The sequence below is a fragment of the Phoca vitulina genome, unplaced genomic scaffold (assembly GCF_004348235.1).
Source record: "Phoca vitulina isolate PV1807 unplaced genomic scaffold, GSC_HSeal_1.0 scaffold11, whole genome shotgun sequence".
Taxonomy (NCBI): domain Eukaryota; kingdom Metazoa; phylum Chordata; class Mammalia; order Carnivora; family Phocidae; genus Phoca; species Phoca vitulina.
The window spans coordinates 3,105,951-3,130,966 of NW_022589714.1; the positions used below are offsets into that span (position 1 = coordinate 3,105,951).

At 38.9% G+C, this 25,016-nt stretch overlaps 1 protein-coding gene and 1 non-coding gene across 4 annotated transcripts; both read left to right on the forward strand.

The window, feature by feature from the left end:
- The first annotated feature begins 3,941 nt into the window (after positions 1-3,941).
- On the forward strand, positions 3,942-23,639 carry SRSF12 (serine and arginine rich splicing factor 12). Of its 3 annotated transcripts, XM_032409295.1 has the most exons (5): positions 3,942-4,147; positions 13,875-13,979; positions 15,279-15,382; positions 15,533-15,674; positions 20,816-23,639. In XM_032409295.1, exons 1-5 carry the CDS (start codon positions 4,083-4,085, stop codon positions 21,183-21,185), a joined length of 786 nt encoding a protein of 261 aa, XP_032265186.1. In that variant the 5' UTR covers positions 3,942-4,082; the 3' UTR covers positions 21,186-23,639. The 3 variants fall into 3 exon arrangements, with proteins under 3 accessions (XP_032265186.1, XP_032265187.1, XP_032265188.1); XM_032409296.1 differs by lacking the exon at positions 13,875-13,979 and having other exon boundaries at positions 14,104-15,382; XM_032409297.1 differs by lacking the exons at positions 3,942-4,147; positions 13,875-13,979 and adding an exon at positions 14,314-14,450 and having other exon boundaries at positions 15,271-15,382.
- LOC116635943 lies at positions 18,745-18,861 on the forward strand. The gene has a single exon (XR_004300240.1). It is a non-coding gene; the product is annotated as a U5 spliceosomal RNA (small nuclear RNA).
- Positions 23,640-25,016: the final 1,377 nt, after the last annotated feature.

The window sequence follows — 25,016 nt, forward strand, 5'->3', positions numbered from 1 at the left end:
GGAGAGCTAGCACCATCTGTTGGGGAGTGAGTTCCCAGCATAAGAGAGAGTCACAATCAGGTGACTTCATTAATTCTGAATTTGTTTTTTCAAAGTGCTTTTCATTGCACAGATTTTAAGACACTCACACATACCCAAGTACAATTTAATTTTCAATCAGTTATTATTTCCTTTTTGTGGTGAGGATAGACTGTAATTTTAAAAATGGATTAAATGGAAAGGAAGCAGTTGCTGCCAAGAACAATATATTAAACTCTGCTGTAGAAGAGGGGCTATAGTTATTCAACAATTGTCAGATTTTGCCAGTGGTATACTCCTTGGGAATTTCCTGGAGATTTGGAAAGAACATTAACTCTCCCATGCCTGTAGGATACCATTTGGTGCCTCAAAGCAATGACTGATTTACTAAATGGCACTTTGCTAAATTCTAGGACTTAGGGTAAGTATGTATAGATTTGTGAGTCTGGTGACAGGCAGGGTATTTAGTCTTGACCTAAGCCTTTTCCCTACTTCTTTAAGAGTACTTCAAAATGCCAAGGAAAAGACAAAGTATAGTTTCATCAGTTACTCATCTCAACTGGTTTGATGACCTGGTCAAGACACTGGCCAAGCCTAGCATTATATAACCTTCTTTCATTGTCCATGCCTGACCATGTCCCTCCTCAGGTCTTCCAACTAGAAAGCAGTTTACTTACACTTCTTTATACTTCATATTTGGAAACAAGAAAAGCATACATTTTTATGTAATATAAATAATTATGGCTCCACAACTAAATTAGTAAATAAAAAATGTACACATTTAAGGTGTACATTTAAGGTGTATGATGATTTGATATATATATATGCAGTGAAATGATCACTATAGTCAAGATAATTAACATTTCCTCACAGTTACCATTTCCACAATTTACTTTAAATCAATTCCAGCTACTTTTTTAAAGGTATTTATTTATTTGAGAGAGAGAGAGAGCACGTGCAAGCGGGGGGCGGGGGGGGCACAGAGGGAGAGGCAGAGAATCTCAAGCAGACTCTCAACCCCACCACCCTGAGATCATGACCTGAGCTGAAATCAAGAGTCAGACACGTAACAAACTGAGGCACCCAGGTGCCCCCAATTCCAGCTACTTTTAAAGTTCAAGATTCTAAATGAAGCTTCTCTCACAGCTTAAAACCCTTTCCTCAGATACTTCCATCAATAGGAACAGGAAAAAACCCACTCCTCATGCACTGTAAATCACATACTCCTACAAAAGCTTTTCTTCAAACTGTAAAGGAACTTTGTAGGATTTTTCCAATTATAAAATGGATTTCAAAAAAATCTGAGAGTACCAAAGATAAGAAGAAGAAAGTAAAAATCAGAGTGTAATGCCTTCACCTAGAAAAGAATCCCATTTATATATGGACTTATATATTATTTTACATTCATAATACATATTTTACATACATAATACATATTTTTACAAATACATATATTTTTAACTACATAAGGTCACAGTTTAAAGATTTTTTTTAAATTTATTTATTTGACAGAGAGAGAGAGAGAGTGAGTGCACAAGCAGGGGGGAGTGGCAGGCAGAGGGAGAGGGAGAGGGAGAAGCAGGCTCCCTGCTCAACAGGGAGCCAGATGCGATCCCAGGACCCTGGGATCATGATCTGAGCCAAAGGCAGACACTTAACCAACTGAGCCACCCAGGTGCCCCAAGTTCATAGTTTACATGAAGTTTTTACCCTACTTAATATGTCAGGGAATAGGTTGATTAATAACTCATTTCCCACCAAGTCAACTCTCTTTTCTTCACAAGGTCAGTATAGTGGGTTGAATGGTGGCCCCCAAAAAGGTATGTCTAAGCCCTAACCCCTAAATATGACCTTATTTGGAAAAAGGGTCTTTGCAGCTACAATTAAGGATCTTGACATGAGATCAGCCTGCATTATCTGGGTGGGCTCTAAATCCAATGACAAGTATTCTTATAAGACAGAAGAGAAGGTCCCATGAAGATGGAGGCAGAGACTAGAGATATGTAGCCTCAAGCCAAGGAACGTCTAGAGGCAGCAGAGACTGAAAGAAGCAAGGAAGGATTCTCCCCTAGAACCTTCAGAGAAAGTATGGTCCTACCAACACCATGATTTCAGACTTCTGACCTCCAGAACTGTGAGAGAATAAATTTCTCTTTTTTAAAAAAAGATTTTATTTTTAAGTAATCTCTACACCCAACATGGGGCTCGAACTGACAACCCTGAGATCAAGAGTCTCATGCTCCACTGACCCAGCCAGCCAGGCACCCCATAAATTTTTCTTGTTTTAAACCACTGAATTAGAGGTAATTTGTTATGACAGCCCTAGCAAACCAGTACACTCAGCATTCCAAATTTCCCTACTATAAACCCAGCCTGCTCTCCAGCCTCACTTCCCTGTTCTTCAGCTTTTTATTCCTGTTTGCCTCCTTTCAGTCCTATATTGCCTCAAAGTCTTTGCACATGCTATTCCAGTACATGGATTGCTCTTTTTCATTCTTCAAATACCTCCCCAAGACTTCAGGGAAAAGTTCAGTGACCCTCTAGCCCTGTTTGCCAACCACTCTAAGGTCCCCTTTCAGCAGCATACAGCTCTTACCATAGTTTATGTGTTTATTAGTGTTATTACATTCTGCCTCCCTACCAAATTGTAAGCTCCATGACACTAGGAACCCTGCTCACTCCCTACCTTTATATTCCCTGTCTAGCCCTGTGACTGCTGTGCCAAAGCAATTCCCTTTTGAACGAATGGCCACTGTTCCAGAAGTGTTTCTAGACCTTGGGAAGCTGTGAGCTGTGTAGGATGACCCTATTATTTATCCACCAAAATCGACCACATCTGAGAATAAAAAGGGGTCCTATTAAAAATTACAAGTTACCTGGTTACAGTTCTGGGTAAAAGGCTGTGCCAACCACAAGAGCAAACCTGAAGGAGAACTAGAAAGGGCTGGGCTACATTTTGGAGCAAGGAAAAGAGGATACTTTAAATTTGCTTACTTGCCACTGCATTTTCAGCGCTTTCTTCTACATCATATATTCATTTTTTCATTCGTTTATTGTTGGACCCTCTCTCTACAGTGTAAGCTCTGAGAGTTGGGACTTGGCCTGTAGTGTTCACTGCCATATCCCACACCTAGCACAGTCCTTGGTGCATAGTAGACCCTCAATAAACATCTAAATGAATGTACCCACAGCTTTTGAATAGTATGCCCTAAGGGAATAATGGATGAAGAATCTAAACACAGACAAAACCCGAATCCTCACAGTTTGAAAATCTTATTAGGCTCAGGCCTAAAGGGACAGGAGTAGGAACAATTGCTAAGGTCTTGGACTGAGGATGCAGGGATGAAGGCCCCGGTAGCCATCCAGCTGTTCAGCAGTTAAACTCGGTCTTCATCCCCACTCACTCCGACGACGCCCGACACCCTCTCTCCGGATCCTCTAACCCCCAGCTCAGCTTCAGCTCCTAGGACCCGTCTGGCCTCCACCGTCCAGACACACTCGGACCCCAGCCGCCCCGTCCCTCGATCCCTCGCACTCCAGCCTCCAGGCAGGCCCGCCCCCTCCCCGGATCCCCGCGGACCCCTGCACCGCCCCATCCCCAGATCTCCTCGGAACCCGGGGACCCTCCGCACCGCCCCGTCCCGGATCCTCTCTTGCGCCGCCCCCTTCTTCTCAGAACCCCTCGATCTGCGGGACGCAGCTCCGTCCCCTTCCCGGATCTCTTCGGACCCTGGGACTGCCGCACAACCCCCTTCCCAGATCCCCGCGTACCCGGCACCGCCCCCTCCTCGGATCCCCTCGATCTTCCGGACCCCGCGCCGCCTCCTCCCCGGATCCCCCTCGGCTACGGCCCCGCCCCCACACGGTCCGCACGGACAGGCTCGAGCCGCGCAGCGTCCCCCCCCACCCCGCCCCCGCTCCCGCCTCTGCGGCTGCGCGCTCGCGGGGCCGAGGCCGAGGGGAGGGGGTCGCGCCGGGGGCTGGCTGAGCTGCTGTGGCGGCAGCGAGAAACGGAGCGAGCCCGGCGGCCGCGGGCAGGCCCGGAGGCAACGGAGGAAGCGGTCATGTCGCGCTACACGAGGCCCCCCAACACCTCTCTCTTCGTCAGGAACGTCGCGGACGCCACCAGGTGAGCGGCGGCGGCCGCCGCAGGTTGGCGCGCGGGGGAGGGGCGGGGTAACGGCAGCATCGCGGAGCCCGGTCGCGGCCCGGCGGCTGTGCCCGGCGCCTCCCCGCCGGCCAGGCCCGGGCTTTCCGCGGAGGCGCCCTTCCCGGGGGCGGTGCGAGCCCTCGGGCTACTCGGGGCAGGGGCGGGACTGGCTCCTCCGCCCTCCCGGCCCGCGTTCCGCCCAGGCGCAGCTCACACCCGCGGCAGGGCCCGGCGCCCAGGGGATCGGTTGCCCATCCCCTGCTCGAGCACCGGCGGCGCGCAGGCTGCCGCTTTCCCGGTAGCCAGAGGGCCCTCCCTGCCCCTGGCCGAGAGTGTTTTCGCTTGGCCCCTTTGTCGCCGGGCCCCGATAAAGCTGCGCGTCCTGCGTCCTAGATGAAGAATTGGGGATGGTGAGAAGGTATAAAATAATGCGTACCTTGGGCCTTACAGTTTCGGTTCCCTCAGTCTGGTCTACTTACAGGCGATGCCGGTGACATTTTATTTGTTACACAATACAAAGGATGGCTTCAGTGAATGAGATTTAAATGTTTTTCTATAAAGTTCAGAGTTCAATATAAACACCCATGATAACGGTTTGCATAGACTTCCCTGGTCAAGTGTGATGCTCTCAATCTACACATTCTCCTCCCCGCCTTGAGAATTTTTGTCTACATAGTGCTTAAAGATAACTATTAAGGAATGACTACTTCGTAAAGCACTTTTCCCTTAATAGACACCAGAGGGAATGACTGAGAGTGGGATAGGGGCATTAAGAGACGTTTCCATTTCACTGGGTTTCCTTAATTTACTCCCCGCTCAACCTTTTTAGGTATGCAATATTATCTTTATTGTACATAAGGAAAAGCTGAAGCTCAGAGTTTTAATTTACCTGGGGCTTCATGGCTACAAATATATTGGAGCCCTGACTCCAGAGCCATATGGAGTAGTCATAATTTACCTTAGAGGAGTAAATGTTAAATATTTTTTTATTTGATCCCTACTATTATGTACGTCACAGCTATAGACTGTGAGTTATTATACCTTAATTAACATCTAAAAGATGCCTGTGTTTATATTTCTCCTCTCAACCTGTTTATCAATACATTATATAGAAAACAAGCAAAATTTATAATTTGGACAGGGTAAAAAAAAATTCCCACAATTAAACAGACCACTTGAATGCTAAATAAGCATCAAGCCTCTCCAGTGTGTCTTAAAAAAAAAAAAGAGGTTTCCAATTCTGATGGCCACCAGCCGGGGTAATATGAATGTGTGAAGTTGTCAGGTTATAAGGCAAAATAGGATGGTGTGGACTGTAGCAAATAGAAAGGAATAGGTGCCATCTAAAGGGGACAGCAGCTGGTACTACTAGCTCCAGCTAATAACTACTATGTAGACATTTGGACTTGTTGCCACATCATCCTAATTTTCTAAAGAAGTCAGAAAACTGTGTGTGTGTAAACTGTGTTTCAAGATGTTGGCGTTTATTAAGTTGAATCATATGAGATTCCCATTTTTGTTGATTTAAAAGCTATGAAATATAGGCAGTTTTGTGTTTCAGCACACCTTAAAAATTTTTTAAACATTGTGCTGGCCAAATAAAACACATCAGCAGGTGACACATGATCTCTGATCTAGATAATCCACCATGAGTAATCGAGACTGAAAACTGAGATTTGTTGATTTCCTTTTACAATTTTTTCACCACTTTTTAGCACTGCCCCTGGGGGCAATCACCTAGGAGGTTTGTGTTAATGGAATAGTAACCGCTAACATTTGTTGAGTATTCACTGTGTGATAAGCACTGTACTAAACACTTTGCGTATATTGTCTTACTAAATTTTTACAATAACCCTATAATGTATATTCTTCATTAATCCCATTTTACAGATTAGAAACTGAGGCTTAGAGAAATTTTTTTTTTTTAAGATTTTATTTGGGAGACAGCGACAGAGAGAGAGCATGAGCTAGGAGGAGAGGGGGAAGCAGGGAGCGCTGAGTAGGGAGCCCAACTCTGGACTTAATCCCACGACCCTGGGATCATGACCTGAACTGAAGGCAGATGCTTAACTGACTTGAGCCACCCAGGTGCCCCTAGAAATTAAGTATCTTACCTAAAATTACACAGCTACTGAGTAGTTTTGTGAAGGTCGAATCATTACATGTAACCTATATTAAAAGCTTTTTTGGGGCACCTGGGTGGCTCATTCAGTTAAGTGTCTGCCTTCGGCTCAGGTCATAATCCTGGGGTCCTGGGATCAAGTCCCCCATCGGGCTCCCTGCTCAGGGGGGGAGCCTGCTTCTCCCTCTGCCTTCAGCTCCCCCTGCTTGTGCTCTCTCCTGCGTTTGCACTTTCTGTCAAATAAATAAATAAAATCTTAAAAAATAAAACAAAAGCTTTTTTGTATGAGATGGCATGTAGTATAAGTTAACTAGCAATATGGCAACTAGACACATTTTTTTAAATTTATTTTTTAATTTTAATTTTATTTTTTTAAGATTTTATTTATTTGACAGAGAGAGACACAGCGAGAGAGGGAACACAAGCAGGGGGAGTGGGAGAGGGAGAAGCAGGCTTCCCGCGGAGCAGGGAGTCCGATGTGGGGCTCGATCCCAGGGTCCTGGGATCATGACCTGAGCCGAAAGCAGACGCTTAATGACTAAGCCACCCAGGCGCCCCCCGCAACTAGACACATTTTAAGTTAGCTTTAACATTTAGTATGCTTATAAAGAAAATCATTGGGATAAATGTTAAAACAAATGGCATAAAATTATCTGTATGGTGTGATTTCAATTATATTAGTATATGAAGAAAGGAAAAACTATAGAAAATGAGCCTGGAAAGAAATCCATTTGAGTGGTTTTCTTTTTCCTGTTTTCAAATTTTATTTAATAAAATGTTAGTTTTATAACAAAGCCAAATTTCATTTAAAATGTTTCTTTGCAGTAGCCATTTTAATATATGCCATAAAGCACAAGACATTAAACGATATTATGGCTTAGCATAAAATTTGTTAGGAATGAAATTGAGTACAAGAACCAAAGAAAGATTTAAAAATTTTTAAAGGGACACCTAGCTGGTTCAGTGGGTGGAACGTGCAACTCTTGATCGTGGGGTTGTAGGCTTGAGCCCCACGTTGGTTGTAGAATTACTTAAAAAAATAAATACAATCTTTAAAAAAAAACACATTTTATGATGTTATAATATGTATTATTTTTCTTTTCACTGGTGAAGCAAGATCTGGATCAGGAAGAATACTTTAATATCTTTGCTTTTTTAGCATGTAGAAGAGTAATTTTTTTAAATGTCAGGTACAGTTTTCTAATGGAACAAAGTAATGTCCAAATCCCAAATATAACATTCCCATTTTGATGCATAATATCATGTCGGGTTGGGGAGCAGCCATCAGATACCCTCTTTTGGACATAGCATTTTTTGGTTATAGTGTATGTAAGGATATTGATATTGATGGTGGTATAGAAAAAGCATTAAACAGAATTCAGCAAGATTCATGAGAAAAAATGTCTGCAAATTATGAATAGAAGGAAACTTTCCTAGTCCAGTAAATGGCATGTATGAAAAGCCTATAGCTGACAAGATACTTAATAGTAAAAACTGAATGCTTTCCCCCTAAGATCAGAACAAGCCAGGGGCGCCTGGTGGCTTAATTGGTTAAGCGTCCAACACTTGATTTCAGCTCAGGTCATGATCTCAGGGTCGTGAGATCCCCGTGTTGGGCTCTGAGCTCGGTGTGGCGTTGCCTTGAGATTTTCTCCCTCTGCCGCTACCCCCGCTTGCTCTCTTTTTCTGTCTCTCTAAAATAAATAAATCTTAAAAAAAAAAAAAAGCCAATGATGCCCACTGACACAACCTCAATTTATCATTTTGTTGCAGGTCCTAACCAGTGTAACAAGGCAAGAAAAATAAATAAAAGACATAAAAACTGTAAAGATAGAAGCAAAACTTGCCCCTGTTCTTAGGTGACATGTTTACACAAAACTACAATAACTAATGAGTTTTAGTAAGTCATTAAGATGAACTTATGAAAAATCTATATATTAGCAGCAAACAGTTGAAAATAATGAAATTTTTAAAACAATTATTGCCTTAGTGGACGCCTGGGTGGCTCAGTCGTTAAGCGTCTGCCTTCAGCTCAGGTCATGGTCCCAGGGTCCTGGGATCAAGCCCCACATCGGGCTCCCTGCTCGGCAGGAAGCCTGCTTCTCCCTCTTCCACTCCCCCTGCTTGTGTTCCCTCTCTTGCTGTGTCTCTCTCTGTCAAATAAATAAATAAAATCTAAAAAAAAAATTAATTAATTAATTAATTTAAAAAAAGAACAAAAAAACGTAATAAAAATCTACAATACAGTGCCAAGAGAAATTAAAGAAGACTGCATAAAACTACAATACAGTGCCAAAAAATATTAAAGAAGACAACGTAAATTGATAGACATACCATGTTCTTGGATTGGAAGACAAAATACTAAGTTATCAGTTTTCTCCCGAATTGATTATATTATAGATTCAAGGCATCACTGATCAAAGGCTGTTAAAAAAATAGAAACTGGCTGGCTCAAAAGAGTGTGCGACTCTTGATCTTGGGGTCCTGAGTTTGAACCCCACATTGGGTATAGAGATTAGTAAAAAAATAAACTTTCGAAAAACAAAACAAATAAATAAAAAATAGAAATTGACAAGTTAATTCTAAAATATATTGACATACAAAGGATCTAGAATATTCAAAATAATCTAGAAAAAGATCACTGAAGGTGGAAGACTTACACTACCTGACATAAGACTTACTAAAAATATATAGTAATCAAGACAGTGTGATATTGGCCTAAGTGTAGACAAATCAATAAAACAGAATAGAATCCATAAATAATCCACACTTACAGAGTCAAATGATTTTTGACAAAGATACCAAAGCAGTCCAGGGGAGGAAGGAAAAATCTTTTCAACAAATGGTGCTGCAACAACTGGATTATTCATACTGGGAAAAAAATGAACCGTGGCCTCCACCTCACATGATAATTTGAGCTGGATCATCATTTGAAATGGAAAAGATAACAATATAAAGCTTTTAGAAGAAAACATAGTATATCTTCATGATCTGGGGACAGGCAAAGATTTCTTTTTTTTTTTAAGATTTTATTTATTTATTTGACAGAGAGAGACACAGCGAGAGAGGGAACACAAGCAGGGGGAGGGGGAGAGGGAGAAGCAGGCTTCCCGCGGAGCAGGGAGCCCGATGTGGGGCTCGATCCCAGGACCCTGAGATCATGACCTGAGCCGAAGGCAGACGCTTAACGACTGAGCCACCCAGGCGCCCCCAGGCAAAGATTTCTTATGGACAAAGAAAGCAATTACCATAAAAGAAAAAAGAATATGGATAAATTAGATTTTTCTAAAATTAAAATTTCTATTCACTAAAAAAATACCATTAAGCAAGTACAATAGGCAAGCTACAGATGAGAGAAGATATTCACAAAACATATACACTGGGATGCCTGGGGGGCACAGTTGGTTAAGCATCTGCCTTTTGCTCAGGTCACATCCCAGGGTCCTGGGATCGAGCCCCACATCGGGCTCCCTGCTCAGTGGGGAGACTGCTTCTCCCTCTCTCTCTGCTGCTCCCCCCTGCTTGTGCTCGCCCTCTCTCTCTGAAATAAATAAAATCTTTGAAAAAAGTGGGCAAAAAACTCCAGCAGACACTTCACAAGGAAAAGTAGCACATGAAAAAGTGCTCAACATCATTTGTCATTTGGGAAATGCAAATTAAAACCACAGTGAGATTCCACTTAATACCCGCTTGAATGGCTAAAATTAAAAAAAAAAAAAAATGACAAGTTTTTTGATAAGCACCAAGTGCTTACAAAGATTGGCACAACTGAAACTCATACATTGTTGGTGGGAGTATAAAATGGTACAACCACTTTGCAGAACTGTTTGGCAGTTTCATAAAAATTACATATATACACATCCTATTTAACTCAGAAATACTGCTGGTAGGTATTAACAGGAAAGTATTGGCCCATACACATGAAAAGATATTGTATCTAACTGGTTGTTAGGTAAATTAAAATTAAACAACAATAAGATACCCATTCACTTTTCATCCATCAGGATAAGAATTAAAAATGTTAATGAGGAAGTGGAGCAGTAGGAATTCTTATGCAAGTGTTGAGTATAAGTTGATTTGGTCACTTTGGAGAATGTGTAGTGAAGCTGAAGATAAGCATACTCTTCACCAATTGCATTGTGATACATCCCAGGCATCTCACAGAGCTCCCCAAAGCACATGTATTTTAATGTATGCTGCAGCACAATTTGCAATTAAAAAAAAAAAAAGGCAGCATCTTAAATGTTTATCCACAGAAAGATGGATGAGTAAATTGTGGTTTATTAATAATACCAATACAGAGTTAAACTGAGTGAACTAGAACTACATAGAGAAATTGCAAGGGAGGAGAAGGCAAGGAGCAAAATTATACAAATTGTCTGATACTATTTATATGAAATTTGATATATAAACACTTAAGTATGGATATAGTCATTTGCAGTAAAAATAGAGTTATGGAGGGATGCCTGGCTAGCTCAGTAGAGCCTGTGACTCTTGATCTTAGGGTTGTGAGTTCAAGCTCCATGTTGTGTATAGAGATTACTTAAAATAAAATCTTAAAAAAAATACAAAGTTATGCAGAGGAATGAACACCGATGATTGTTTCTAAGGTAGAAGAATATAAATGTAAACGTCTCATTTCTAAAAAAACATTACTGAAAATGATGACAAGTATTGAGATACAGTGAATGCTGTTGGTGGGTATATAGGTGTTTGTTCTATGCTCTATTTCTGAATGTCAAAATAGATGACACCAAAAATACAAAAATGAGAACAAAACAACAGGTAACAGGTGTAGGAGTGGTGACAGTGAATGGGAACCAGCTCTTTTGAGAAGTTTGGCTCCTTCAGACTCCTGTCACCCTTGGCTTCTGGGATTCCAATCCTCCATGACACACGTTGCCCCAGCCTCCTTTTATACTATCTAGGATCCTTTCCCTATCAGCCACTCATATTTGGTTGATGGGATTGATTGTCTCAGAAAATATTCATTTAAATTCTAGCTTTGCTGCTGGCTCTATGTACCTCTGGGCAAGGTAATTTCTCTTATTCTCAGTCTCCTTGACTATTAAATGGGTAACAGTAATATCAAATGGTACTCTATTTTGAGTGCCTACTTTGTGCCAAACAACTATGCTAGGTACACTGGTGAAGACAGCCATTTTAAAAGTGATCCTCAACACTGATTCTCAGAATTGCCTGTGAAACCCTTAAAAAAATTAAACCTAACTGGGGCCCACCATGGGAGGCACTAATTGGGTCCAGGGTTAATGCATCAGGCTGGAGTACCTTTTCTGTAACATTTCCTTCACAAAAGATTCCAATATTCAGGAATGGTTGAGAATCATTACTCTCTTGTCCATGTTCTGTGGTAGCAGGAATTGTTTTCCTTGTTCTCCATCATATCCCTAGAGTTTGCCCATAGTAGGTGCTCAGTAAGTGTTTGTTGAATGAATAAATGAAAGAAAAAGACATTGTCACTACCCTCTAAAGATAATAGTTTCAGGGAAGGCGGACAATTAAGTGTTTTATAGTAAGTATTAAATGAAATAATAAATAATAAAAATATAATAAAGTATGTTACGTCAATTGCACTGCCTTGTATATAGTGGACATTTAATCATAGTTGAATTCGTATCTCTAGCTTAATTTTTTTTTTTTAAGATTATTTTCAGAGAGGGGCGCCTGGGTGGCTCAGTCGGTTAAGCGTCTGCCTTCAACTCAGGTCATGATCCCAGGGTCCTGGGATCGAGCCCCGCATCGGGCTCCCTGTTCGGCGGGAAGCCTGCTTCTCCCTCTCCCACTCCCCCTGCTTGTGTTCCCTCTCTCGCTGTGTCTCTCTCTGTCAAATCAATAAAATCTTTAAAAAAAAAAAAATTATTTTCAGAGAGAGCACAAGCAGGGGGGAGCGGCAGGCAGAGGGAGAAGCAGGCTCCCAGCTGAGCAAGGAGCCCGATGCAGGACTCGATCCCAGGACCCTGGGACCATGACCTGACCCGAAGGCAGACGCATAACCAACTGAGCCACCCAGGTGTCCCTCACATCTCTAGCTTTAATCACTGACTTCTAGTCTGGAGAAGAAAATAAAACTAATTTGTATAATCATAATTTTTAGTTGTTTACAGGACTCTTTTTTTTTTTTAAGATTTTATTTTTTAAGTAATCTCTGTACCCAACGTAGGGTTTGATCTTGGAACCTAGAGATCAAGAGTCACATGCTCTGCCTGCTGAGCCAGCCAGGTGCCCCTGTCCATAGAACTCTTATGGATGTTCTACCATCATCTCAAATGTGGCATTTCTTTGGCCTCCCTCTTCAACTTTTCTTTTCCAGCTGTCTAATTTTTGTCACTGACACCATCTTTCTTCCATTTGCCCAAGCTAGCAGCTTTGCAGTCATCTTTGAGTCTTCTTTCTGCACGATATGTTTTGAAGTACTCTTACTTCTTCTTAGCCATGTTTTGTGCTCATAACTTGGTGTTGAACCTCTAAGATCTCCATGAGGCAGTAAGGTATAGTGGTTAAGAACATAGACTAGTGGGTGCCTGGGTGGCTCAGTCGTTAAGCATCTGCCTCCGGCTCAGGTCATGATCCCAGGGTCCTGGGATCGAGCCCCACATCGGGCTCCCTGCTCGGCAGGAAGCCTGCTTCTCCCTCTCCCACTCCCCCTGCTTGTGTTCCTGCTCTCGCTCTCTCTCTCTCTGTCAAATAAATAAAATCTTTAAAAAAAACCAAAACAAAACATAGACTAGTGTCAGGTTGTGAGAGTTTGATTCTAGTTCTGTCATTTGCTGGCTTGGTGACCTTAGGTGAATTCATCTGTCTGTGCCCTCATCTGTAAACAACCATAGGGTTGTGGTGAGAATTAAACGGTCTTAAGGTGAGCAGTGGCTCGATTATAAATGCACTATAATTGTCAGCTGTAAAAGCTAAGTATTTTGTCTCTTGAGTTAGATTGTTGCTCCATGAAGAAAAATATGCTAAATATTCCTTTGGTGCCCCCTCTTTACTACCTATGATATATAGGAGGTTTAAAAATATTTGTCAAATTTAAGAATACAGTAGTTACTTTGCTTTATGTTTAAAAGTAAAACATCCATTTTTTCTTTAAAGCCTGAGAAATAATTTTAGGACTTCTTTAGAATCTAATTCTTGCGATCTGAAAACAAAATGAACATAAACATGAAATTACAGTGAGGTAAATGAATGTGTTCTTAATGAAATAGGGTTACTAGAACTCTTTATATTGACAATTGAAATATGGTGTAATAGAAGTAACTTCCAAAGATGGATAATAACTTTCCTGGGTCACTGTTTCCCCAATCTGATTAAGCATAACAGCCACCTGGAGTGCTTATAAAAATACAGATTTCCAGCCAGATCTTTTAAATCGGAATCTCCAAAAGTGAGGCCTGAGGATTTTTCTTTTTTCTTCCTTTCTAAACCCTGGGTGATTCTTACGACAATTTTAGATAATACTAGTCTAGATAATATACTTTCTTTTGAAGGTTTCAACTGGATTTCCATAGGCAAAATATTTTAATCCAGATATTCATATTTCTTTGCCTTATTTCTAAAACACTTCAGGCCTGAGGACTTGCGCCGTGAGTTTGGTCGATATGGCCCTATAGTAGACGTTTACATTCCACTTGACTTCTACACCCGCCGCCCAAGAGGATTTGCTTATGTTCAATATCCTTTGTTTTACTGTGTGCATGTGAATGTACTGTATACGTGTGCAGATACGCATGTGTATTCAGGAGCATATGTTATATGAGATTAATATTGCCTAATTGTGTTTATTTCTTTATCTCAGAAAATCTAAAGCAGTCCACAGTAGCTGGCAAGCGCCCCCCAGTTTGAACCAACCTGTTAGCTAGAATCCAAGCATAAACCGAGCAGGCGAGAAAAAAGGCACCTAAAGTTCAAGCATCAAGGAGTAAAGAGGGAGGGTGGACACAGATATAAAGACCTGGAAGAGGGGAAGTCTTTATCAAGCAAAAGACAAAGCCAACACCAGGTTGAGACTTCGGCTTTCCTACATTTATTCAGAGTTCCAGAGTCAAAGCCAAGTCTGATTTTGTTGGTTCTTCGTCTCTTATAAAGTCCATCTTGCAAGCCTTAAAGAGTAAAGGTCAAGGTTCAAGATCAAGTGACATTGAGGTAATTGCCAAAGTCTCATTTTGTATTGCATTTCTTGAGCTTTTTCTGTTTTCTATTTAAAAAAAATTTAACCAGTGAACAACCTCCTGAAAGATAGCTATATAGTCATTTTATATAGTTTATTTCCATTTTAGTTAGGTTTAATATATAATTTACATAGATAAGGAAGTTTAGTGGGATATTACAAACCAGTATATGTAATTCCAGATGTTCACAGATTGCTTTTGTGTTTTTTTTATAATTATATCCCAAGCAGTAAGAACATAAAAGTATTTTAAAGTAGTAGGTTCAGAAGTAAATATCATTTTTAAAGGTATAATGTTTTAGGTTACATGTGTTTGTGCAGTTTTGTTTGTAATAAGTAATTTTTCCTAAACGTCATAATTAAAACACTTTTTAGTGAAAGAGTAATTGTAATTTCAGAATAAAGGCTTTTGCATGCTGATTTTTTTCAGTGAAAAACCTGAAAGAAGGGAGTGAGTCCTGTACAGTTTATTTTTTAATACTAGCCAGGGTTGGACTTACTTTTTTCTCATAACCTGTTTCACATTATAAACGCATACTGCAGCTACACTAATGTGTACATTAAAAGTATAGTTACGCGTTTGTTTCTGTTCTTACTTTTAGATAGATTCTTCTCAATCATAACGGGGCATTTGTTTTCATAATAAAAGTGAAATTCTTTCTGATTATATATATATGTATATAGGAGATATAAGTTTAATATTTGGAGTTGTTTTTCAATTTCATGTCACGTGTAAATAATTCTTTAAAAATAACATTTTTACTTGATATCTGACGTTCAAAGTATCCTTAACAGCTAGTCATATTTGAAGATGTTCGTGATGCTGAAGATGCTCTTTATAACCTCAATAGAAAATGGGTATGTGGCCGTCAAATTGAAATACAGTTTGCACAAGGTGATCGAAAAAGTAAGTGCGACTAAACATTAGATCTTATTTATTCAGCAGAATGACTTTTAGCTATGACAGATTTTTCTTATTTCAAATTCTTTCAGAAAATACTACTACTAAAGTAGCTGTTACTGAGGTTTTCAGGTAATAAATTATTTCATATTCTAGCACCAGGCCAAATGAAATCAAAAGAACGTCACCCTTGTTCTCCAAGTGATCATAGGAGATCAAGAAGCCCCAGCCAAAGGAGAACTCGAAGTAGAAGTTCTTCATGGGGAAGAAATAGGAGACGGTCTGATAGCCTTAAAGAGTAAGTACAAAATACAAGAGGATTGAAAACTTAATTTTCTACTTTTTCTGGAGGACATTTGAAAGAGTTTTCAGAAGCAGGCCACAAGAATAATCTTATTCAATATACATAAAGATCAACTTTTGTTAGAAAAATATGCTCTTAGGGTGCCTGGGTGGCTCAGTCGGTTAAGCATCTGACTCTTCATTTTGGCTCAGGTCACGATCTCAAGTTCGTGAGATCGAGCCCTGCATCCGGCTCCATGCATCCAGCTCCATGCTGAGTGTGGAGTGTGCTTAAGATTCTCTCTCTCCCACTTCCCCTTCTTCCCTGCTACCCCCCCTTAAAAAAAAAAAAAAAAAGATATGCTCTTCTCTATTTGAAATGTATTGTTACTTAACTTGGGTTTATTGGATACTTTCCAGTGTTTTTATTTCATGGCAGATTTAACTTTAAACCTTTTTAATAGAAAAATAATATGGGCTGAAGAAAAAGACAAATTTTAAAATGTGTACTTGACAAAATGAGGAATTTTATTTTATTTTTAAAGATTTTATTTATTTATTTGATAGAGCGAGCAAGCGCACAAGCAGGTAGAGTGGCAGGCAGAGGGAGAGGGAGAAGCAGGCTCCCCACTGAGCAGGGAGCCCGATGCAGGTCTGGATCCCAGGACCCTGGGATCACGACCTGAGCCGAAGGCAGACGTTTAACGGACTAAGCCACCCAGGCGCCCCAAGGAATTTTAAATAAATAAAATTTTCCCAACTGAACCCAGTAATTAAGAATCTTAAGTTCTGAAGATTAAAAACTCATAAGAAATAGAGTCACTTGTGAAAGGAGGTTGAACGTAAAATTAATGTAAATCAATATATTTATAAAAGGTAAGTTATTTTCAAAGATAAATTCTAAGTATGGTATTATAAGAAGACATGAAAATAGTAAGTTTTTCAGAAAAAGATTATTTGCAGTTTATCCATTTTGTTAGCCAGGAGTTTCTGTTATAATAATAGTAAATCACAATGGGAATTACTTGGTGAAGCTATTTAAATAATAACTGAAATTGTATTAGCATGCCTAAATTCTTAAGTAATTATAGTATTTATCTTGAGTTTTAATGCTATAATTTTTTCATAGACATGTAGAATTTAAAGGTAAATTCTGTCCTTGCAGCGCCTGGGTGGCTCAGTCGGTTAAGTATCTGCCTTGAGCTCACTTCATGGTCCCAGGGTCCTGGGATTGAGCCTCACATTGGGCTCCCTGCTCTGCAGGAAGCCTGCTTCTTCCTCTCCTTCTCCTCCTGCTTGTGCTCTCTCTCTCTCTTTTACTCTCTCTCTAATAAATAAAATCTTTAAAAAAAAAAAGAATAAAAGTAAATTCTGTTCTTAAAGATCAGCACTGGGGCTCCTGGCTGGCTCAGTTGGTGGAACATGCCATTCTTGATCTTGAGGTCATGAATTCGAGCCCCATGTTAGGTGTAGAGTTTACTTAAAAAAAAAAAAGAAAAACAGCATTTACACTAATATTCTCTTTCTGTGAGTAATACACTTAGCTGGGGAGGGGCGCCTAGGTGGCTCAGATGGTTAAGCATCTGCCTTCGGCTCGGGTCATGGTCCCAGGGTCCTGGGATCGAGCCCCACATTGGGCTCCCTGCTCAGTGGGGAAGCCTGCTTCTCCCTCTCGCACTCCCCCTGCTTGTGTTCCCTCTCTCGCTGTGTCTCTCTCTGTCAAATAAATAAATAAAATCTTAAAAAAAAAAATACACTTAGCTGGGGAAAAACAAAAAATGTCTGTCATTTGTCCCAAATCATCATTGGAGTATCAGGAATAGAATGAACCACATCTTGTAAGACAATACTGTTTTGCTTTCTGCTCATTATAAGATCATTGCTTAACCTCCCTGACCTCAGTTTTTTCATTTGTAAAATTGTATTATAAAGAATGCAAATCTTACCCAGCTCTCGTTATATTCATAAGAATCAGATTTTGTGTCTGCATATGTGTATGTGTGAAGCAGAATTGGTATAAGCCTAAAAAAATGATAAGTAAATACAGAATATGTGGTATTATCTTAGACTAAAAAGAGGTCTCTTATTTTGTTTTTAGTGGATATGGATTAAAAAAACAAACTAGTTTGTTGCTATCCACTGGATTATGATGAGCTCTTTGAGGAGCAAGGACTTTTGTCTTATTCATGCTTATATCCCCAGCACTTAGCAGTAGTCCTAGCTCATGTTAGGTATTCCATAAATTTTTGTTGAATTCATACTTCAATGAATGTATATATATATTTCTGAAAAATTGCTCCTCAGCTGCCTTTAGCCCAAATATAGCATCCCCCCCCCCCTTTTTTTTCCTATGTTGGATTTTTTTCTGAAGGATAATTTTCCCATTTGGCTTTCTACAACAGGAATGAAATTTAATAATTTCTTTTTTTCTTTAAGAGAGGGAGAGAGAAGGTGGGGAGGAGCAGAGGGAGAGAATCTTAAGCGGGCTCCACATTCATCACGGAACCCGATGTGGGGCTCAATCTTACCACCCTGAGATCCTGACCTGAGCTGAAATCAAGAGTCAGATGCTTAAACGACTGAGCCACCCAGGTGCCCCGAAATTTAATAATTTCTAAAAGCCTCTGCTTTTATTCCAGAATATATTCTCAATCAATATATTTATACTGTCCAGTGTTCTTTATTCCTTCCTATAATTCCACACTTCTGAGATTATTTTCTTTTAGTCTAAAAAATTTTTAGTCTTTCTTACAGTACAGGTCTGCTGGCAATTAATTCTTTCAGCTTTTGTTTATCTGAAAAATCTTCATTTTATATTCACTTTTGAAGGATTTTTTTGCTGGGGACATAATTCTGGGTTGGCAGGGACTTTTTTTGTATTTATGTATGTATGTATGTAAGTAATCTCTACACCCAATATGGGGCTTGAACTCATGACGCTGAGATCAAGAGTTGTATGCTCTACTGACTGAGCAAACCAGGCACCACTTTTTCCCCGCTTTTAAAAATAATAATATTCTATTGTTTCTTGATATTTATAGTCAGCTGTCAGTCTTAATGTTGCTCCTTTGAAGGCAATGTGTCTTATGCTCTGGTTTCTCTTCAACTCATATAAATCTTTCACCTTTTACTAAAAGATTTCCATGGAGACGAACAACTCTGGGTCTTAAACCAATTTTTCAAGGCCTTGTTTTAACACGGCTGTAAAAAAAAATAAAAATAATTAAATAAAGGTAATGTGTCTTATTCTCCAGGGTTTACTGAGCTTCTTGAAATTGCGAGTTCATACCTTTCATTAATTTGGGAGAATTCTAGGTCATTATCTCTTTAAATATTGCTTCTGCCTCATTCAGTTTTTCTTTTTGACTGTGTGACTGTGTACTGCATATCTCTTATGCTCTGTTATGGATTTCTTAAAATTCCTTTTCTTTCCTTGTGTTTCAGTAGGTATGTTTTTCTAATAATCTGTTTTACAGGTTAGTTCACTTTTTCTTCTGCTATATCTAGACTGCTGTTAAATTGATCTAATGGCTTAAATTTCAGAAATATATTTTCAGTTCTAAAATGTCCATTTGCTTCTGTCTATAGATTGCAATATTCTCTGAACTTTTCTATTTTTAAATCTGTTTTGCCTGTGTTTCTTCCTACTTCCTTGAACATACAAGTCATAGTAATTTTTTTAAATTCCTGTCTGAATAATGCCAGTATCTGTATTACTTTGGGTCTATTTTTTTTTCTTTTATTTCCTTTGCTTTTAGTAATTTTTATCTATTTTTCACATACCTCATAATTTCTTTATTGAATGTTGGACATTGTTGACAACACTTTGGATGATAACCTCCAAAGAAAATTGTTTTCTTCTAGCAGGTGGAGTATTGGCAAATCACCTTGATCTGTCAAGGCTTGGTTTGAGGCATTGTTAAGGTTGATTTATTTTAGCTTTACACTTACTCTTAGGGGGTGGTCCTTACCTGTAGGATATGGCCCTTATGGGTTTTTTTTTTTTTTTAAGATTTTATTTATTTATTTGAGAGAGACAATGAGATAGAGCATGAGAGGGGAGAAGGTCAGAGGGAGAAGCAGACTCCCCGCCGAGCAGGGAGCCCGATGCGGGACTCGATCCCGGGACTCCAGGATCATGACCTGAGCCGAAGGCAGTCGCTTAACCAACTGAGGCACCCAGGCGCCCGGCCCTTATGGGTTCTTAATTGAAAGCGTGGGTTGTTACTCAAGGTTCCTTGACCTTTTGGGGGCTTGAACTCCAGCCTCTCTCCCCAGCACTGTGTGTCTGATAGAATTTCAGCTTAATTCTTGAATACTCCCAACTGCTATATTTGCTGACTTCTTGGAGTCTCATCCTCTATGTGCACAGCTTAAAAGATGGCCAGTGACTTGAAGAGAGTTTATAGGCAAATTTTAGGAGATTTTTTTTGTCTGCCATTCCCTCCTGAGATTTTGCCTCTTTAGTCCCAACCATTTTGGTAAATCTGAATCCTAACTTGCCTCTTCAGCTTAGTCAAATAGCCATTTTCTGGTTGGGTTCAGTTTCCCCCTGCCAGCATTTGGAAAATGGTCTTAGTTAAAAGAGCCATGGCCTGTAACCCCTCAAGTTCTCCTAGGGTTGGTTATTCTCCAGTGCCTTTAAATAGTTGTTTTATAATGTTATTTAGCTCTTGTGTGTGTATATATATATGTTTTCTATGGGAAGATTAGGCTAATACACATTGTTCTATCATGGCAGGATTCAAAAGTCCTGCATCTAGGTTTTGTGTTTGTTTTTATAAGCATTATTTGACATACTTTAAATAATTACTTTCTCTTTTTTTATCTTTTTTTTTCCCTTCAAATTTTCATACCTCTTGGGAGTTGTATAACCCAGATTAAACATGCAGGGCATTTTTCAGAACTGACCCATATCATAAGATAAATCTAGCAAAGCAAAAATCTTTTGGTCATAGATTCTAGTATAACAAATATTACAAACTTGTTACTTATGTTTGAATTAAAAGTATGCAAAATAAAATTGTTTCTTTTAGTTTATCCAGGAAAAACAGAATATTATATAAAGTGTATAAATTCCTGAAATTGCTGTTTCCTAACCTTTCATTAAATGTTTTTGTGTAAAATATATACTCTTAACGTTATGAATGTTTGCAGGTCTCGACACAGGCGATTTTCTTATAGCCAATCTAAATCTCGCTCCAAATCACTACCACGGCGGTCTACCTCAGCAAGGCAGTCAAGAACTCCAAGAAGGAATTCTGGTTCTAGAGGACGGTCAAGGTCCAAGTCCTTACCAAAAAGGTCCAAGTCAATAGGAAAATCACAATCAAGTTCACCTCAAAAGCAGACTAGCTCAGGAACAAAATCAAGATCACATGGAAGACATTCAGACTCCATAGCAAGATCCCCTTGTAAATCTCCCAAGGGGTATGCCAATTCTGAAGCTAAAGCACAAACAGCAAAACACTCTCATTTTCGATCACATTCCAGATCTCGGAGTTATCGTCATAAAAACAGCTGGTGAACAGCCCCAGAAGAGCGCTACATAGTCTTGAATGTGTTATTAAACCTCTCATTATGTTAAATAAAAATTCTTCAAGGCTTATAGAAAATGTGAGTTACTTTGGGCATGTGCAACAAATAAAATCTCTCTAGTTCTGGGTTAATAAAGACTTGGTCTCAATTTAAAGGGCCCATACCACAAAATATGATGTGTCTGATATGTCACCATTTTATGGACCGTTTTTTGTTTACATTGTGGCAGAAGGATACTTTTCAAAGGAAGTGGGTAAAATGAAACTAATGTAGAAAATTCTACTTGGATATGAAGTATTAGTAATATTAATGATACCTTTTACAAAAATATTTTTTACTTTAAAGCACTTTTACTTTCATGTAAAAAGTAATTATGACTATAATTACATAGGGCAGACTTAAACTGCTTGACAACGTATGTCTCTCTTATATCTTCTGTTTAAACTTGGGCCAGTTCCTAGTGGATATTAGTTCATATTACAAAATTCTGACATTCCTAAAAGTAGAATTTATATAGAGATCAAGCATTCAAAAGATACATTCTCTCCTGAGCTCAAAAAACTTGTATTTTTACTGTGTAGAACAGTATAGATAAGTTGACATTAAGTTGCATCCTGTACCATGTTCATTCACTTCAGAAGTATCAAAACGTTTTAAAAATACTGAATTTTGAATGGTTGGAGACTACTCTAAAAATCATGTGCAGCACTCATAATCCAAAAATACTCATATTAAGCCTTATACATTTGAAGAGTGGTACATTTTGTATAAAAACCATATTTTATAACATTATTTCTACATACCTACTTTTCATCTACTACTTAATTTTTTCTTTTTGGAGTTCAGCTCAAGACTTTAAATTGTATAGAATAAGTCCTATTATTTTTTAAAGTGTTTAGTATCTTGTATTAAGGAATTCAAGACTGCATCCTCAATAAGCTTTGTGGTATTCAGATTTACTTTACACTGCCCTTCATTTTTATAAACCAAATAACTTTATTGATATTGCTTTTGTAGTAGTTAAAACAGAATTTCTTTAAAAATGTGTTTGTAGTTTATGTTTTTCAGAGGGTTTTGGTAGTATTTGTGATAAAATGGTTTTGCATATGATTATTATAGGGGATATATTTATAGAGTTCTACTTGTGTACGTACTTTGTTGAAGTATATTGAAAATTAAAAGTTCTCAGCCCATATAGTTAATATTTGTAACTAGAGTGCTTAAGAAAAAAATCTGTCTTATATTTTTGGCATATAGGAGCCAGTGTTGCTTCTATTTTTTTTTTTTTAAATACAAATTCCACTTTGCATTTTTGACCCTATGTAAGAAATAACTTTACAAAATAATTTATATGCTGGTAATATTTGGACAAGTACTATAAATTCATGTAAACTGTACAGTACTTTCTGAATACATTTTCTTTATTTAATCATAATAGCAAAATCTTTGAAGTGTTCAGCTGTAATAAAATTTAGTCATAAAATTATGTGGCACTGTTGAAAATCTAAAGGATAGTCCAAAGAAAGAACAAATATTAATAGTGATGTTTCATATTTTCTAAGTAAACGTTTGGGTTTATCCACACATACATGCAGTAATTTGAAATACTAAGTAGGAATTGATTATCGTGTCTATACTTTGCATTTGATTATGTCTTAGTAAAAAGTCAATACAGCGGTATTTCTGAAGATGCTTATCCTTTGATTTACCTCTGAGTTGGTTTTCCATTGTAATCTTTAGGCTGCTTAGGAGGATACTCTTTGATTTGATGGAAAAACTGGAATAATAATAGTTCAGACTTTTGTGAGCATTTACTTTGGCACTGCTTTATAAGATTTACATTATTCACTCATCATCACAAAAGCTATATGAGATAAATACCACTGCAGATAAGGAAAGTGAGATGCATACAGGTTCAGTGATAACCACTAGGTCACACACTCTTAGACTTGGGAGTGGGCAGTGGCTGGGCTCCAGACTGCCCCTCCCTGACTGTTACACTTTTTGGAAGAGAAATCTTTGACAGATATATGCTAAACTAAGATAATGTTTAGAGGGAAAGGAGAAAATAGAATTAGGAAAATAAATGATTATAAGCTTTCAGCGTAAATGGGTTCTGTGACTAAGTGGAAACTGACAATTGTGCTGGTTCCTTGAGAAATTGTCTTCTGGGTATATCTCTTCTAGGATTCACTTTTGTTATAGAATTGTTTCTTGGACCATTTAAGAGAGGATACTTAGGATAAGATTGTTAATAAATAAAGCAAATGTTTTACACATCTGTGATCATTTCCTTTAGAGACAATATATTTACTCAGGTACTTCCCAAGTTTAGTATAGGACAACTACCAGTCTACATTTGTTCAGGATCAGAGGATAAGTTAATGTTAAAATAAAAATCCCACTACTATTTGTTTTCTTTCTCCCCATGAATAATACGCAATTTCTGGGGGCACCTGGGTGGCTCAGTCAGTTAAGCCTCTGCCTTCAGCTTGGGTCATGATCCCAGGGTCCTGGGATCGAGCCCCATGTCAGACTCCCTGCTCAGGGAGGAGTCTGCTTCTCCCTCTGCCTCTCTCCCCACCACCCCAACCCCTCGCTTGTGTTCTCTCTCTTGCTCACCGTCTCTCAAATAAATATAATCTTTAAAAAAAAATAATTTCTGTACAGCAACTGATACTTGGAGCTGCAAACAGTGGAATATACCAAATTTTTTATTTGAAGCCTAGGATTTCATCTTGCACTGGGCTAAAACTTATTTTTAAATGAAAAGAACTAATTTCGGGGCACCTGGGTGGTTCAGTCAGTTATGCGTCTGATTTCGGCTCAGGTCAGGATCTCAGGGTCCTGGGATCGAGCCCTGAGTCGGGCTCTGTGCTCAGTAGGGAGTCTGTTTCTCCCTCTCCCTCTGATCCTCCTCCCCACTTTTGCTCACGCTCTCTCTCTCGGTCTCAAATAAGCAAATCTTAAAAAAAAAAAAAAAAAACTAATTTCAGGACTTTATATATTTGTAGTGTTTACTTGAGATGCAGCTGTTGTATTACAAATAAGAATGTCTACCTTTATTCTCATCCCACTGCAAGAGGCAAAATTAGTAAAAATCTGAAGTATTTAGAAATACTTTTACGATTCCTCTAAACTGTATTAAAATTGTAATTTCTTAGAATTAAACATTAAAATTTGTTTTCTAGACAGGTGGTAGAATATCTGGAGTATTTGTATGTAGATAAATATATGCTACTTAGGGGCACTTGACTGACTCAGTTGGTAGAGAATGACTCTTGATCTTGGGGTGGTGAGTTTGAGTCCCACACTGAGGGTAGAGGGTAGAGTTTACTTAGAAAAAAAAAAAAAATACACACACGGTACTTAGTATGGTCTGGTGCAGAAATGTTAACTTGGCATCATGGAACCAAAACTTTAGGTCTAGGCCCTGTAGATTTTCAAACAAGTCCATGACTTGCAAGAGTTTAAGGACCAAGTGGTTCAGTGAGACCTGGGTTTTGGAGTCAGAACTTAACCTTTGACTAGAAACATTTTCAAATATTAAATGATGATTATGCACCTTAGCATCTAAATCCCTCCCTTGATGAATAGGGTATTTAGGATCATATCATGAACTCTGGCATTGGTTTATAAGGTCAATTTAGGCCTTCTGGAAAATTTATGTCTTGTATACCTTTAAAAAGATGTTTATATCACCCAGGTGATAGACATTGGGGAGGGTATGTGCTATGGTGAGCGCTGTGAATTGTGTAAGACTGTTGAATCACAGAGCTGTACCTCTGAAACAAATAATACATTATATGTTAAAAAAAAG

Bases quoted from the DNA above. Each gene is read 5' to 3' on its own strand.
- SRSF12 (XM_032409295.1), top strand. From the start codon at position 4,083: ATGTCGCGCTACACGAGGCCCCCCAACACCTCTCTCTTCGTCAGGAAC. The intron at 15,383-15,532 runs GTAAGTGCGACT...TTCATATTCTAG, and splicing joins TGCACAAGGTGATCGAAAAA to CACCAGGCCAAATGAAATCA. The intron at 15,675-20,815 runs GTAAGTACAAAA...GAATGTTTGCAG, and splicing joins CGGTCTGATAGCCTTAAAGA to GTCTCGACACAGGCGATTTT.